Below are 16,628 nucleotides of genomic sequence, written 5' to 3' on the forward strand. Positions count from 1 at the left end.
CCCTTATGCAGCAATAACTGCAACTAAACGCTTGCGGTAACTTGATCGGTCCTGCACATCGGCTAGGAGGAATTTTAGCCCGTTCCTCAGTACATAACAGCTTCAACTCTGGGATGTTGGTGGGTTTCCTCACATGAACTGCTCGCTTCAGGTCTTTCCACAACATTTCCTCTGGATTAAGGTCAGGATTTGACTTGGCCATTCCAAAACATTAGCTTTATTCTTCTTTAACCATTCTTTGGTGGAACGACTTGTGTGCTTACCGTCGTTGTCTTGCTGCATGACCCACTTTCTCTTGAGATTCAGTTCATGAACAGATGTCCTGAAGTTTTCCTTTAGAATTCACTGGTATACTTCAGAATTCATTGTACCATCAATGGTGGCAAGTAAAAGCAGCAAAAACAGGACCAAAATGGTGCAGCAAAACAGGACCAAACCATGATACTACAACCACCATGTTTCACAGATGGGATAAGGTTCTTATGCTGGAATGCAGTGTTTTCCTTTCTCCAAACACAACGCTTCTCATTTACACCAAAAATTCTATTTTGGTCTCATCTGTCCACAAAACATTTTTCCATTAGCCTTCTGGCTTGTCCACGTGATCTTTAGTAAACTGCAGAAGGGCAGCAATGTTCTTTTTGGAGAGCAGTGACTTTCTCCTTGCAACCCTGCCATGCACACCATTGTTATTCAGTGTTCTCCTGCTGGTGGACTCATGAAAATTAGCATTAGCCAATGTGAAAGAGGCCTTTAGTTGCTTAGAATTTACCCTGGGTTCCTTTGTGACCTCACAGACTAGTAAATATCTTGCTCTTGGCATTATCTTTGTTGGTCAACCACTCATGGGGAGGGTAACAATGGCCTTTTCCATTCCATTCCAAATTTTCCTCCATTTATATACAATTAATGGAAATGGAAATCTTTCTAGAACTTATTAAACTGCTCACTTGCAGATTCTAATGCGACTCTAAATGAAGGCTTTATCAAAGGCAGGTGCACATGGAAGGTAAAGCCGTTACACATATAGATAAAGGACTCATAGATAGCCCTAATATTAACTTTAAAACCTAAATATGTGTTTGTGAATAGAGAGCTTAATTAGAGCGATAAATATTTTGGCCTTTTCACGTTATATTAGATCGAGATTGTTTTAATAAAATGAAGTCGTTTCTAACATTTCTTAATTCACTAAACATTTAATGATAAACATTTCTCCATTCACTTATACTTATTCCTTAGTCAGAGGTTAACATTTCGAATATTTGAAATTAGGTCATTTAAGCTAAGCGTTAGGAAGGTGTTGAAAAATCTTTGACTGGCAGTAGACATTGCCATGAATCTGTGTCTAATAATACATCAGAGTACCTGAAACTGAATGGAAGTTTCTTATTAAGATAAAGGCCTGGACTCTGACTTTTAACTTTCTAAGTGACCTCGCGGTTTTTGTTTATCACTTAAAATACCCGATGTATGGCCATAGGCATGTGGTATGGAGGGTATGGGTTAGGCAGTAGTCGAGTCTGGTTTCAAAGACTCATATTTAGGCATGACTGATAAGAAATGGAAACACAAGTGGACCTGTCACCTGTCAGAACTTTATATATTACCATTGCTAAAAATAGGACTTCCCTATAGGCCTGTATAGGTTTATATACATACACCGAGAGCTGGAAATTCTACTCTGTGTGATAAATGAGTGGAGAAAAACTCATAGCAATGTCCTGGTTTTGTAGGTTTTGTGACTTGGGCACAACCGTAATTCAACAAATTAGTGGAAAGTTATCAGAGAGTCATGCATCCATGCAGGATTTGGATAAAGGTCAGGTTTCTGTCTCTCAACATGCCTTCCACATGTTACATACCAAATAACAGATACGAGATAAATATGAAAAAACAGATACATCTAATCATTCATAATAATTCATTCATCTAATCATTCAATCATGTGGCGGCAGCACAGAAAATCATGCAGATACAGGTCAAGAGTTTCAGTTAATGTTCACATCAAACATCAAAATGGGGGGGGGGGGGGGGGTGATCTTTGTGACTATAACCATTGTTGGTGCCAGATGGGCTGGTTTGAGTATTTCAGAAACTGCTGATCTCCTGGGATTTTCACACACAACAGTTTGTAGAGTTTACACAGAAGGGTGCAAAAAAAAAAAAACAACAAAAAAAAAACCATCCTGTGAGTAGAAGGTCTGCAGGCTGAAACACCCTGTCGATGAGAGAGATCAGACCAGAGAAGAATGACCAGACTGGTTCAAGCTGGCAGGAAGTCTATAGTAACTCAAATAATCACTCTTTACAACTGTGTTGAGCAGAAAAGCATCTTAGCATGCACAAAACATCAAACCTTGAGGTGGATGAGCTACAGCAGTAGAAGACAACATCCGGTTCCACTCCTGTCAGCTAAGAACAGGAATCTGAGGCTGTCATGGGTACAGACTCACCGAAACTGGACAGCTGAAGAGTGAAAAAAAGACCAGGTGAATTTTTTTTTTTCTAATCTTCAACTTCTCAATTTCCTCATGAGCTTTAGCAAGCTATTCTGTAAAGCTCCACATGAAAGTAAAACCTCATGACTTTTTTTTGCTTTGTACTACAGGATTCCAGCCTGTGAAGCTAGCATGGAAACTGTTGTTGTTGTTGTTTTTCTGACATATTTGAACAAGCAAACATTTGATTCTCTCTGAAACAGTGCCTATTAATATAGTTGATACATTCTATCAAATCACACATACAATTGACATTTTGTAGTAATTTTCACAGTTTAAATTGACTAAAAAATAGATCAGTCACATGGAAAAAGTATGTACACCCCTACATTCACACCTTCAAATCCATAAAATTAGAATCAGATGTTCAAGATTGTGTCCCAGTGATTAGGACCTGCTTAGGGAGTGCAGGTGGAGCCTGTCTTATTTACACCCCTCTCATATCTAGTGTCTGGTGTTCCCTTTGTTATTGAGGTGTGTGGTGTCATCATGCCAAGATCTAAAGAGTTCTGTAATACCTTCTGAAAAAAAAGGTTGTGGATGCCTATGGGTCTGGCAAGTGATTTAAAAAGATCTGCAAATGATTTGAAATGCATCATTTGAAATGACTGCCAATGTGTCCAGGACTGGTCATCTCAGCAAATTCAGCCCAAGAGCAGACCGTCTGATGCAAAAAGAAGTCTCCGGGAACCCTAAAATTCCATCACAGCATCCGCTAGTAAGTCTTGCAACTGTTGGTGTCAAAGTGCACGCTTCTACAATCAGAAAGAGATTGCACAGATTTGACCTGCATGGGAGGCGTGCCAGGAAAAAGCCTTTGTAAGACTACAGTTTGCCAATGAGCATACAGGCAAAGACCAGGCCTTTTGGAATATTGTGCTCTGGATATATCAGTGTTTATTGAAAGTGAATGAGTGAAAGGACATACTGTGTGTGTGTGTGTGTGTGTGTGTGTGTGTGTGTGTGTGTGTGTTTGTGTGTCCTGTGATACACAGTGGCTTACATAAGTAGTCACCCTTTGAACGTTTCCACATTTCAGTCTCACAACCTGGAGTTGAAATGGACTTCATTGGGATTATACCGTAGATCATGGATCTACACAAACTGGACCATAATACTGAAGTGCTAGGAAAAATCTATATAATTGCAAAATTACTTACCTTAAATGTTATAGCAGTCCTGCTGCTGTGAACCCCCTCAATTAGTTATGGTGCAACCAGTTGCCTTCAGAAGTCACAATTATTTGAATGTTACCGTTCCACATAACGCTACCAGCTTTCTGTTAAAGCTATAAGCATTCAGTCTGTCCAACATGGCCATCCCATAATGCTCCAGTATTCAGTGAAGTTGTGTTCATATTTATAGACGGTATATAACAGGTAGTACCACTGTGTCCTAAATCACATCAGTACGTCTGTGTGACATCGCTGAAGAGCTAGATGTGGTTTGAGGCGGAGGTTTACAGATTGATTTCCAGTGACACATTCCATTACTTGCGACCTACATTCGCCTTGTAGCTCTAGTGCAAGAAGAAAAAAAACGATGTTTCTTTCTTTTAAACATCATTGAATTTGATTGATTTACACAAGTCAAGTTCCTCATAAAAATCTCACTTAAAATAAATAATTCAAGTGAAACTGAATTGAATCTGAAATTGGCAAATCCTTTCAGGCTGATGTTTGCATGGAGTGTGTATTCAGTAACCAACAACCAACCAAATCTCTGGTGGGATTTAGAAGACAGCGGTTGCAGCACGCAAACACAAGAATATTACTCCACTGGAGGCCATTGATCATGAGTAATGGGCTAAGATTCCTCAGGAACGCTACCAGAAGCTGGTGTCTGGCTATCCATCTCGTTTGCAGCAGGTCATAACAGCAAAAGGGCGCTCTACTAAAGTACTAAAGATGCTTGCCATGAAGGGGTTGAATAATTTTAAGACTGGAGAAATCATTATAAGTTGCATTTTCAGTTGAATTTGGAGAAACTACTTGAAACATTCGTTGTGTTGGACTATTTCAGCTGCTTTAGGGTGATTTGTTCACTGCAAACAGATGAAAGTCTGGAAATTTTGACAATCAACCTGATTTCCAATGGGGGTTGAATAATTTTGATTGCAACTATAAATGTCATGTCGATACAGCTGTTATGTAATGATGTGGTCACATTTGGAGTGTAATCAAGCAGACGAATTAGGATAACCATTCACTCTGGCTCACATCCGAGCAGGAGGGCAAACATTTAGCAAAGCATTTTTTTAGCCAACAGGTCTGGATATTACTGCATATTTCATCATCTATCGGAGCACACTGCTGCCTTGCTGCACTGGTCAGTATTTGGTCAGGGATGGATAGTTTGCTTAATGAAGTTCAAGGACACAAGTAATGTTGTTTTACAAATAGCTGCTAGCCAGAAACAACCAAAGACTTTGAACCATGCCTCTGCATGTGCTCCTAATAATAGAAAGCCTTTGTGGCAAAGGTCTTCCAAAACATGCTTAGCTAATCAACTGGGGTGACTGTTTGCAAGAAAACAACGCTTGATTAAAGAGTAAAGAAACGTAGTGTGGGTTTTAGTTCAAGTTCCATAGCTACATATAAGATTACTACAAAATTACCATAAGACAAAAGTATACTGAGGTGACTGTAATTACAAACTGTAAATATGATATGATATTTACTAATGAGTGAAAGAGCAGCTTTCTGATAAGATTGCTCATGACAGGTTGGTTCAATCCAAATACGACAAGTTGCCCTGCCTTTTCGTTTGTTTGTTTGTTTTGTTTTGTTTTCTCATGATGATGGGACAGGGTACTGCCAAACATGTTCAGCACACTTCATTTCCTCGGCTAATATAGTACACCGTTGGGGTTTTGTTTTGTATTGAATTCTATTTGTGTACTCAATGTGAACACACTAGACAGCCTAGAGTAGTACAGAAGGGTACTGTTTGAGAGACCATTTTCCATTTTTTTGTTGCAGTATAGCAAATGATATTGCTTGTATATGGTAATCATTGCAGTTACAGAGGAACCTGTTGAGATCGGTATATATAAATCTAAAAGACCAGATCACTCTCCAAGTTTTGTTTTCCACATTCATTTCTCCTTTAAGACACTTCTACGCTCATACCAACATACAAAACTGACAAAACTTGGCTGTAGTAAGGTATATTATGACATAAAGAGAAATATGGGAAATGCTTATTAAAATGGAACCCTTTTTAGAACACAAAAGGATCCTCAGAGTAGAATTCACAATGGGAGATCAACCAGAAGAGGAGGGCTGTAGGACCCTGTGCTTTCCTTTGCGACCCCTTCTATCTGACACATAAACTGCATGACACCGAATACAATCTCGGATGTTTTTAGACCCAGAGTGCATCATGACTCACAAATATTTTCTACTTCAGGACAATGTAGCCAAGACCATTTTTAGCTGCATGTGATGTAAGCAGTCATCTAGGACCCCGAGCCACCAGGGGGCCCCCCATAGAAATGCAGTGTTATATGAGGTTATTATTTTCCTATTACACCACATCCCAAAGTGTTTTTTTCCCTTCATATACTGTAGCAATTTGCCAATGCTACCACTTTTTTAAATTTTTATTTTTATTAAACGTGTATTTTTTCATCAGTCCATAGTTACATCAGGGGCGCTGTATCATGGCTGACCCTGTGCTCTGACCCCAGCTTCCTGACATGCTGGGGTATGCAAAGAAAAGAATTTCACCATGCATATGTATATCTGACCAATAAAGACTCAGTATTTAATGTTGTGGCATGTCTGTGAATTACTTCCTGTCATCACTTTTGCTACAGCAGCTACAAAAATAGTTGTTCCCACACCAGTCTTTGTCTTGAATTTAATAAGACGAAAAAAAAAAGAAAAAAAAAAAACAGCTTCTCATGCCACGTCTTTATTCTGTGTCAGATAATGTAAAGTTACAGCTTGACTGCTGACTGTTACGAAGCACTGACACTGGAGATTGCTCCCATGAATAAATAAACGCCTCTTCAGAGAACTCTATAGCATATCAATGATTATAATTTTTTTTTTAAAAACTTCCATCATACGAAACCCAGTGAATGAGCTGTTACTACAGAAACAATTTCATACTAGAAGGAGCACATTAATATAAAACTGTGATTCGCAGTTGCACTAAGAACACCAATTACTACTGGGTAGGAAGCCCCTTTGTTACCAGAACAGCCTTAATTCTTCATGGCATGGACTCCACAAGGTATTGGAAACATTTCTCTGAGATTCTGGTCCATGTTGACATCACATAATTGCTGCAAATTTGTCAGCTCCACATTTATGTTGCAAATCTCCTGTACTATCGTATCCCAAATGTGCTGTATAGTTCAGATCTCACTGTCATGTTCATGGAACCAGTTTGCGATGACTTGTGATATGTAGCGTGAAGCGGTACCAATTGGAAGTACCCATTAGAAGATGGGTAAATCGTGACCATAATAGGATGCACATGGTCGGCAACAATACTCAGACAGCTCTGATGTGCTGTGGCATTCAAACATTGCTTGATTTGTAATAAGAGAACATTCCCCACACCATTACACCACCACTATGGGTCCATGGGTTCATGCTATTGATGCTACATTCTGACTATGCCATCTGCATGTTGCAGCAGAAATCAAGATTCATCAGACCAGGCAACATTTTTTCCAATTTTCAGCTGTCCAGTTTCAGTGAGACTGTGCCCATTGTAGCCTCCGATTCCTGTTCTTCTTCACCTCATGTAGTCTTCTTCTGTTGTATCCCGCTCACCTTGATGTGTTGTGTGTCCTGAGATGCCTTTCTGCTCATCATGACTGAAAAATGTGGTTATCTGTGTTACTGCAGCCTTCCTTGTCAACTTGATTAAGTCTGCCCTCTCTCTCTCATCAACAAGACATTTCCACTCACAGAACTCCTGCTCACTGGATGCTTTTTGGTTTTTCGCTGCATTCTGTGTAAACTCTAGAAACTGTTGTTTGTGAAAATCCCGGAAGATCAGCAGTCTCTGAAATACTCAAACCAGCCCATCTGACACCAACAAACACGCCATGGTCAAAGTCACGGCGATCACTGCGAATTTCCCGACATTCTGATGTTTGATGTGAAGATTAAATGAAGCTGTTAACCTGTATCCGTATGATTCTATGCATTGCGCTGCTGCCACATGATAGGCTGATTGCATAATTGCACTAATGAACTGTTTCTAATAAAACGGCCGGTGCCGCAATATCAACTCTCTATTTCTCCACTAAACTGTGTGATATTTATCGCGTTTCTCATATGCAGTGCCTTCTTGTGCACTATTAAAGCTTTTTCTTTGATCTTCTGTCTATAAATCTGTATTCGACTAAGAACCGTTTAAGAATTCCAGTGCACCTGTGCTGTAAAGGACAATAAAGGCATATTAAATCTCAAACTCAATATAACATATTTATTGGTGCTGTACTTTTTTATGACATTCATAAAAAAAAAAAAGTAGACCTCCCCCCACTCTGCTCGGTCTCGATTTGACCTCTGGTTTTAGCGCAAAAGCGACTGAAATGATCATTTCGGGTTGGGACACTTCATTTATTCATTCGTTAATCTTTAGTAAGGGTTTTATCCTGGCCTTGCCTGTGATGGACCCAGAGTCTACCGCAGAAACGCTCTGTACAATGCAGGGATACACCCTGGAGGTGACACCGGTTTACTGCATTTATTTACCTTTATTTATTTATTAAATTCACATTTATTTATTTGGCTAATGCTTTCATTCAAATTGATTTACATTTGAACATTTGAAGGTTAATGGTCTTCCTCCAAGCACCCAACAGTGGCTGTTGTAGGATTTGAACTCACAACCTTCTGATCAGTAGCTCATAAGCGTTAATTAACCATTAATTAATTAACCATTGTTCTTTGGAACAATGTTGATTAATGATTAGACATTGGGAGCGATGGTGGTCAGTAATTGGTTCTTTGGAACAATGTTGATTAATGATTGGACATTGGGAGCGATGATGGTCAGTGATTGTTCTTTGGAACAATGTTGATTAATGATTGGACATTGGGAGCGATGATGGTCAGTGATTGTTCTTTGGAACAATGGTGATTAATTATTAGAACAATGAAGTGAGTGGTGAACAAACAATGGTGGTGATCAGTGGTTAATTATAAAATACCTTTATTAATCTATAAAGCACTAAACGGTCTCGCACCACAGTATCTAAGCGACCTTTTGGTTTTCTATGATCTGCCACGCCTACTTAGATCAAAAGATGCGGGCGATTTGATGGTACCTCGAATAGTGAAGGCTACAGCAGGTAGGAGAGCTTTCACTTATAGAGCCCCACTGTTATGGAACAGTCTTCCAATTAGTGTTCAGGACTCAGACACAGTCTCAGTGTTTAAGTCTAGGCTTAAAACGTGTTTGTTTACTCAAGCCTACCCTGACTAGACTTTTTATTATGCTAATTCCCAGTCCTAATAATCTTTTCTCTCCCTCTCTCCTTCTGCCAAGCCACACACGATTTTATGGAGATATTAGAGATCCTGATCCTTTCTGATCTCCGGACCTGCCTGATCCGTTTTCCTATGTCCTGCCTCTGGATGGAGCTCTAATCTACTCCAATTCCAGACTGCTGCTTCTAAGGCCAAACAGACTTCATATAAGTCAATAATGAACTTTTTCACAATATCTGTTGTTACCCAGATGAGGATGGGTTCCCTTCTGAGTCTGGTTCCTCTCAAGGTTTCTTCCTCTTAAAACATCTTAGGGAGTGATGGTCAGTGATTGTTCTTTGGAACAATGTTGATTAATGATTGGACATTGGGAGCGATGATGGTCAGTGATTGTTCTTGGGAACAGTGGTGATTAATGATTGGACATTTGGAGCGATGGTGGTCAATGATTGGCCGTTGAGAACATAGGGTCAAACAAGTGCAAATCCGTCATCAAGAGATATAAATAAATAACTCATAAATAAAGTTGATAAAGCTGTCTAAAAAGTCTGCAACACTTGGCATCCCTGCAAACCAATACAAGGTTCTTTGTTCAAAGAAACATGTCTCTCCTGCTGGGAATAATGCTTTGATAAGGATGAAAATGAGGTAAAACCCCAGCTGAACATTGAAATATTTTGGAGATTTTGAAAATTGTACAGAGTGGACAGTTGTGCATAGCAACAGACGGTTACAGTCAGCAAATGTACCACATAAAGTGCACCTATATGGTAGGTGCATGTCACTCTGTTGTGGTTTCTTTCTAATGATGGCCTAACGGGAATTCAAAGGATGAAGGCAAGGGATTTGGACACCTTGGAGATTTTGCTCCACAGCGACCCCTCTTGGCCAGATGAGCATTCAACAAAATTCTGTACACTGAGCAAATCTATTCTCAAAGGGTCTCATTTTCACCTACTAAAAATGTAATTTTATTACATCTGAACCCTAGACAGCCCTATAATTATATATTATAGTGCACCTATAATTGAAGTGTGTTTTAATACAACGAGACAGGGTTTGCTTAATGCTTTAGTGACCAGTGGATCAGTACAACAAAACAGACTTCATAGAATATGAATGAATGAACTTCCCTTTACTTTCACACTATCCGTTATTGCCCAGATGAGGATGGGTTCCCTTTTGAGTCTGGATCCTTTCAAGGTTTCTTCCTCATATCTTCTTAGGGAGTTTTTCCTTGCCACCGTCGCCACAGGCTCGCTCAATAGGGATAAATTCACAATTACTGACCACCATCGCTCCCAATGTCTAATCATTAATCAACATTGTTCCAAAGAACCAATTACTGACTACCATCGCTCCCAATATCCAATCATTAATCACCATTGTTCTCAAGAACCAATCACTAAAAACCATTGCACCCAATGTCCAATCATTAATCACTGTTGTTCCAAAGAACCAATCACTGACCACCATCGCTCCCAATATCCAACCACTGATCACCACCATTGTTCACCCCTCACTTCATTGCTATTTGTTTTAAACTCTCTTCTTGGCACTATGTACAGTAATAAAAGTGAGTTATTACAGCCAGAACTGTTTCCACTGCTTAATTTTATCTGTTGAAATAAAATAAATTGTAAATAGAGTTAGTTTACAATGCTGTGTCCAAAGAGCTCTTTCTATGCTCTATTCAATTCAATTCTATTCTAAGTGTCTTCTGAAAACCTTTCTTCATTTGCATATGCAAATAATCATTGAATTCATTAAAATGGAAATCAATCTATGACGTCATCTGGTGACTTAGCGACTTGAGCATGCATTAGTTATTTGCCCCTGAAAACAGTTGACTTGGCAACCTCTAAATGGAGCCAAACTGTGTCACAGCATGACAGAGAGGTCGTTAATTTGTCGTTATTAATTTGTCTATATTTGTTATTGCATGCCGCCAAAATGTAATTTGAAACCGGAAGTTCCTCCCGACACTTCCCGGAAGTTCCCCTCTGAGCTTGTTGTTTTTGTTTGCTAGTAGAGGGATTGTGGTGGAAAAAAATGGCGACGTCTCGTCGCGCTTCCCAGCAGCAACACCAGAACTTATCTTCGCCTCCGCGCGTTGCCACGAGTTCTCTCACTCCGCCTGGATCTCCTCCGGGTGCCGGCGTCCCGAACATATCACCTCCGGCCGGTGGTGAACAGGACGGGGCCGGAGATGCTGACCCGAGCGCGGCCTCCTCCCCCGCTCCGCTCCGCAGTGCTAGCAGCACTAGCAGCAGTAGCACCAGCACTAGCAGTGCTAGCTCCCCGAGCACCACAGGAGGCTCGAGCCCGGATTCAGCCAGCACGAGTCCGTCTGGCGGCTGCGCGAGTAGCGGCGCTTTCCGGGAGCTGTTCGAGGCCTGCCGAAATGGAGACGTGTCTCGGGTGAAACGGCTGGTGGATTCGGTTAACGTTAACTCTAAGGACATGGCCGGGCGCAAATCCACTCCACTCCACTTTGCTGCAGGTAAATAACGTCGTTACCCGTACTTTATTGCTAGGCTCTCCGCTAGTTAGCTAGCTAACGCTAGATAGCCAACTACCAAAACAGCTGAGATTTCAAAAGCAGTATTAGCATATTAGCTAGCATGCTAACTTTCCCTGGTATGTTGACTATACAAATCGTATTATTGCTCGGTTAAACGAAGTTCAGTATCAGGTCAGCGATATAAAAAATACATCGTGTTATTTTATAATTGTCCGTTTATTCTAAGGGGCGTGGCCACATGGTGGCAGCTGCCACCCTTGAAATAAGTTTTGCCACCCCAGCGCTAACTTTTACTTCTGTGCAGTTCGCACTGATTTTATTAATCATATCTCACTCGTATCACTTCAAATCATAATTTCAAGGTGGTTCCACTAAACTGCGACAGTATTGGGAGCAGTTGTTTAGTGGCTAATTCTGCCCACTGTTGCCACCCCAAGTCTAAGCCCCCTGTCCCTGTATATTCCTAAATAACTGGTCTAGTCGGGTTTCTTGACAGGAACCAAGTTGTCTTCATACTGGGTTCGTGTGTGTGCGCAGGAGTACTGAGTCGTTCCGGGTTAGTGCGTGTGCTGGGGTACCGAGTCGTACCGGGTTAGTGTGTGTGTTCAGGGGTACCGAGTCGTTCCGGGTTAGTGTGTGTGTTCAGGGGTACCGAGTCGTACCGGGTTAGTGTGTGTGTTCAGGGGTACCGAGTCGTTCCGGGTTAGTGTGTGTGTTCAGGGGTACCGAGTCGTTCCGGGTTAGTGCATGTGCACTGGTACTGGGTGTTACTGGGTGAGGTGTTCGGCTAGCCCAGGTGAGCATTGGGAGGCAGCAGGGTGTTGAGTCATCTGACTTCCTAGGTGAAGAAGCTGTTTCGGAGACTCTGGTGGTGGTGCGGATGCTCCTGTACCTTCTGCCAGAATGCAGGAGGGTGAAGAGTTCATGAAAAGGACTGTTGTTACTAGGCTTGTGTTGATAACTGAATAAAAGTTGGTTAACCGTGTAGAAAATAACCATGCTAAACTGCATGAGGAGTTTGACAGTCTTTAACAAGGATGAAGGCCACTTTATTTATTTATTTATTTATGTATTTATTAAAAAAATTTTTTTAAAAACCCTTCCATAAAGTGTGTCTCAGTGCTCGCAGAACTGAAGTGCTCTCATATGTGACGTTTTCTCTGCAGGCTCATTTTGTCATGACCACAATCGCTGATGCTGCTCTGATCAACAACTGAACATTTTTTTTAAGCAGTAAACTGATATTTATAGTTGCTGTATGGGCTGTTCCCATGGTAACCCAGTTAACCATTACCAGGCAATGCGGCGGTAGCGCCCTGGGAAACTAACATCGTTGTAATCGGGCTTATGCGCAATTAGTTTGGCCGTGTAATCTTAACGTAGGTTAATCCTCTTACGTACAGTTTTAAACGCACTTCTTGTCCTCCAGGTTTTGGGAGGAAGGACGTAGTGGAGCATCTTCTGCAGACAGGAGCAAACGTGCACGCTCGCGACGACGGCGGTCTGATCCCCCTTCACAACGCCTGCTCGTTCGGCCACGCCGAGGTGGTGAGCTTGCTGCTGTGCCAGGGAGCCGACCCCAACGCCAGAGACAACTGGAACTACACGCCACTCCACGAAGCCGCCATCAAGGGCAAAATCGACGTGTGTATAGGTAAGAGACTCCGTTACTGACTCGAGTGCAAGCGTGATGTGGAGAATACCCTCAAATGTAGTTCATCAGCCAAGACGGGTTTGGTGTTTGGTTTGCATTCAAAGTATTGTGCTGGAGCTACGAGGATAAAATAGCGAACAAGCAAGAGAAGCTCGTAGCTTTTAGCTTCGCAATGTCCAAACTGCATGTCTGAAACATGCAGGGGAAAACACGGTGCATGTTTTGTTTAAGGGATGGTACGTTTTATTTTATACATTGCAATGTAAATAACAATAATCGCGTGTGTGTGTGTGTGTTCTTGGGTCCCGCTTCCAACGTAGCCGCATGCTGCCACTCCTCTTCACTAGCGTTACACCGACCTTTATTTCATCTGCATGACTGATAATAATAAATCTAATCTAGAGAACAGACTAGGCTGGTTAGGTTACTTCTCCGATATTAGCTAGGACCGAAAAGTGTTGTCGTGGCTACAGTGTGCATGTCACGTGAGGAGAATTTATTTATTTTTTTCCATATGAGCACAAAAAGTACAACATGCCAGCGGGTGTTCTGTAGGAAGACGAAAACACTCACTTTAAAAAATTTCTTCTTCTGAAGATGTACATTATTATCAGGATATTTAAAGAAAATTATGATTTCTGTTTGCGACATTCCGAACTCATGTAACAGAATTTGAACTGAGCTCATGGGTAATATCTGATTTTAGCAGCTTTCAAGAACACGCCGTATTTTCCAGACAATAAGAGATGCCAGATTTCAGTATTTTTGTTTGTCCCTGATATTAATATGCACATTCGATGACATCCTGCTCCTGAAGCGGTGGACTGTACACTGCTTTTAGCGGCGTGCTAAAATAACATCGAAGATCCTATTGATCGACTAAATGAAAATTTGTATTATGATGTAGAGGTCGACCGATTGATTGATTGATGTTGCCGATTAATCACATCGATGACTGGAACTCTCGGTGATCGGCAAAAATCCACATCGATAGTTTTTCCCGGTTGTGTCTTTAGCGGAGTCGCTGTGGAGGAGAGTCCACAGCGTTATACGTTATACGGTACGAGAGCGGCCTCTCGAGGTGAAAGAAAAACGATCGCTGACCAATTTTGTTGTGTTATTTGAAGTGTTTTTTGATTCATTGTTATCTGGAGAGTTACTTTTTGGTTCATTTTAGATGTATATAAACTATTTCCTTTAACATTTGTTAGTCGTTCCTCTATATATATATATATATAATTTGCTCATTTTCAAAAAGTACAGTACATTTTCATGGTGTAGTCAGTACTGTTTATTTTTGTAATAGAGTCCAACTATAGAGAATTAAAATCAGAACTCTTATCAGAAGAGAACAGTGCTGAACTACAGCAACGCCACAAGGACAACCCTATATTACACTACACCACCGCTTGGGGTGTGGAAGTCATTTTGGAGCCAGTGCAAACATTTTCCAGTGTAATTAATGCAGCATACACGACAAAGTAACTATATATTGATTTTTTCAAAAGTTTTTTTTTTAACAGGCGGAATTTAATGCGTGTGGGCGGCTTATAGTCCAGATAATACGGTACTTAACGAAACTGTCTCGGTACGTACAGGAGATATATGGCTTTAATTTTTCGCCGTTTTGCTTGAGGAGTAGTTTTCAATAAGGGTTAACCATGTGTCATTTTTCTTGATTAGCACTGCTCGCTGTGTTACACACTGCTCTGAGAATTAATCAGTTCTTTACTGCTCTGTGTGTTTTTCTTATTTTTTATTATTAATGGTTTCTGTAGGTCACAGGAGTCCAGTCCTCGTTTCATCCTTAGTAAAACGTTGCGTTTTGAGTCAGCCCATGCCCTGTTTTTATTGTGTATGTGTGTGTGTGTGTGTGTGCACGCTTGCATGATTTTTTTTTTTTTTTTCCATCAGATTTATAGAGCTTTAAGGATTTTTATTATTATTTTTTTAATAGATGAAAAAAGGTACTTAAAGTTTGGGGAGTTTTCCAATCGAGGGGGAGGAAAAAACATCCGATTAATCGATTTATGAAAATAATCACCAGCCCTAAAACACACAGTCGTTACAATCCGAATGCTTACTCGTTTCCCTTTTTATTAAAAACTTAGGGTGTGTCTCAGTCAGCTCCCTAGTCCGGTAGTCAGGACTCCGATCAGGGAGTCGGACATTTTAAGGGCTGTCTACATCGCAAAATCCTTTCGGTACGCTGGAATGTTCACTCTCTAAAAAAAAAAATCCCACAATGCACTGCGAAAACCAGGGAGCGTCAATGCTCACTGTTTTCCCTTACTGGAAATGACGCCATGTTTTCTGAAGAAAACAAAATGGCGGGGGGTCTACAAATATAAGTAGCTTGTTTTCGTTGTTGTAGTTCTCAAATGATTACTTACGTTAGCAATTTTTAACTTTATTTGATGCTTTATAAGCAGTTTGTTTGAGTCTTTAGTGTTTAACGATGGAAAAAAAAAAAACGCAATCCACTAGCCAGCATACGATCCTGCTTGAAGTACCACGATAGAAACGCGTGTGATTAAGCTAACACATTTGTGACGTACAACGTCAGAAAGATATCGGTCCTGCCTGCTATTGATAAACGCCAGGGTGACGGTTTACAACGCGAGTACGTAGTCATGTCGTGGGTGTCCTTACCACTGCCCCGACTCGTGTACACGATGCACCGATTCACACCCTAGCGAGCTGTTTGAGACGCACCCTTTGGTTATCTAACACTTGTCGCTTGGTTAAAAAGCTTTCCGGGTAAACAAAACACCAGACGGGGCACACTGGCGCTTGTGCTTGTCTAATGGATTAGCTAGTGTATTTCTGATTCGTCCGTATTTGAAGGTAATCACCCGAGATTCCGTGCACAAACACGTTACTTCCTGTAAGATTAACAACCGCAGCTAATCGCAATATCATGTGATGATAAATTAATTTACTGAGAGATCACAGGTCTGTTATAATTGTAGACTAATTAAATCTTCGGGATTTCATTCTTTTGTAATTGTTTTTTTTTTTTTTTCCTCTTTTTTTCTTTTTTCTTCTTCCCCCATATTGAGTTTTATTACGGCTCCCGTATTAGAATAATTGAAATAAGTCTCCTGAAATGAAGAGAGATTAGTCAGACTCCACAGCTCATGGGTTTAGAGATGAATTTTCCATCACACGCTGCGTCCTGTAGAGTGACAGAGAGGGGGAGAGAGAGAAAGAGAGAGAGTGGGAGAGAGAAAGAGAGAGAGTGGGAGAGAGAAAGAGAGAGAGAGTGGTTGGTGGGTGGGTGGGTGGTGGGGGGAGGTAGTGAAACAAGATATTTCAAATCTGAATATATGCACCGGTAGAAACATTAGAAGGTTTTTTTTTTTTTTTCTATCAGGACGTGCTCTGTTTTCCAACGTTGACTCAACGTCATTCTGTTCCTCTCTACAAAATCTGATTTAGCACTCCGGTTCATAGACCGCTGTCAGCGGAGGAGCTCGTTCACGTTA

The 16,628-nt window shown here is 40.9% G+C and overlaps 1 protein-coding gene and 1 long non-coding RNA gene across 2 annotated transcripts in view; one reads left to right on the top strand and one right to left on the bottom strand.

Annotated features, from left to right (window-relative positions):
• Positions 1-1,582: 1,582 nt before the first annotated feature.
• Positions 1,583-10,833, bottom strand: LOC128635367 (uncharacterized). Its single transcript, XR_008398342.1, has 2 exons — positions 3,662-10,833; positions 1,583-2,469 (listed from the first exon to the last, which is right to left on the bottom strand). It is a non-coding gene; the product is annotated as an uncharacterized LOC128635367 (long non-coding RNA).
• A 104-nt stretch (positions 10,834-10,937) lies between these two features.
• Positions 10,938-16,628, top strand: part of tnksa (tankyrase, TRF1-interacting ankyrin-related ADP-ribose polymerase a) — a 106,922-nt gene continuing 101,231 nt past the window's right edge. The window contains exons 1-2 of the mRNA XM_053688032.1: positions 10,938-11,465; positions 12,916-13,140. Coding sequence (XP_053544007.1) covers positions 11,015-11,465; positions 12,916-13,140 — 676 coding nt within the window. The 5' untranslated portion in view covers positions 10,938-11,014. The remainder of the gene's footprint in view (positions 11,466-12,915; positions 13,141-16,628) is intronic.

This window comes from Ictalurus punctatus, chromosome 18, assembly GCF_001660625.3.
Source record: "Ictalurus punctatus breed USDA103 chromosome 18, Coco_2.0, whole genome shotgun sequence".
NCBI classification, from domain to species: domain Eukaryota; kingdom Metazoa; phylum Chordata; class Actinopteri; order Siluriformes; family Ictaluridae; genus Ictalurus; species Ictalurus punctatus.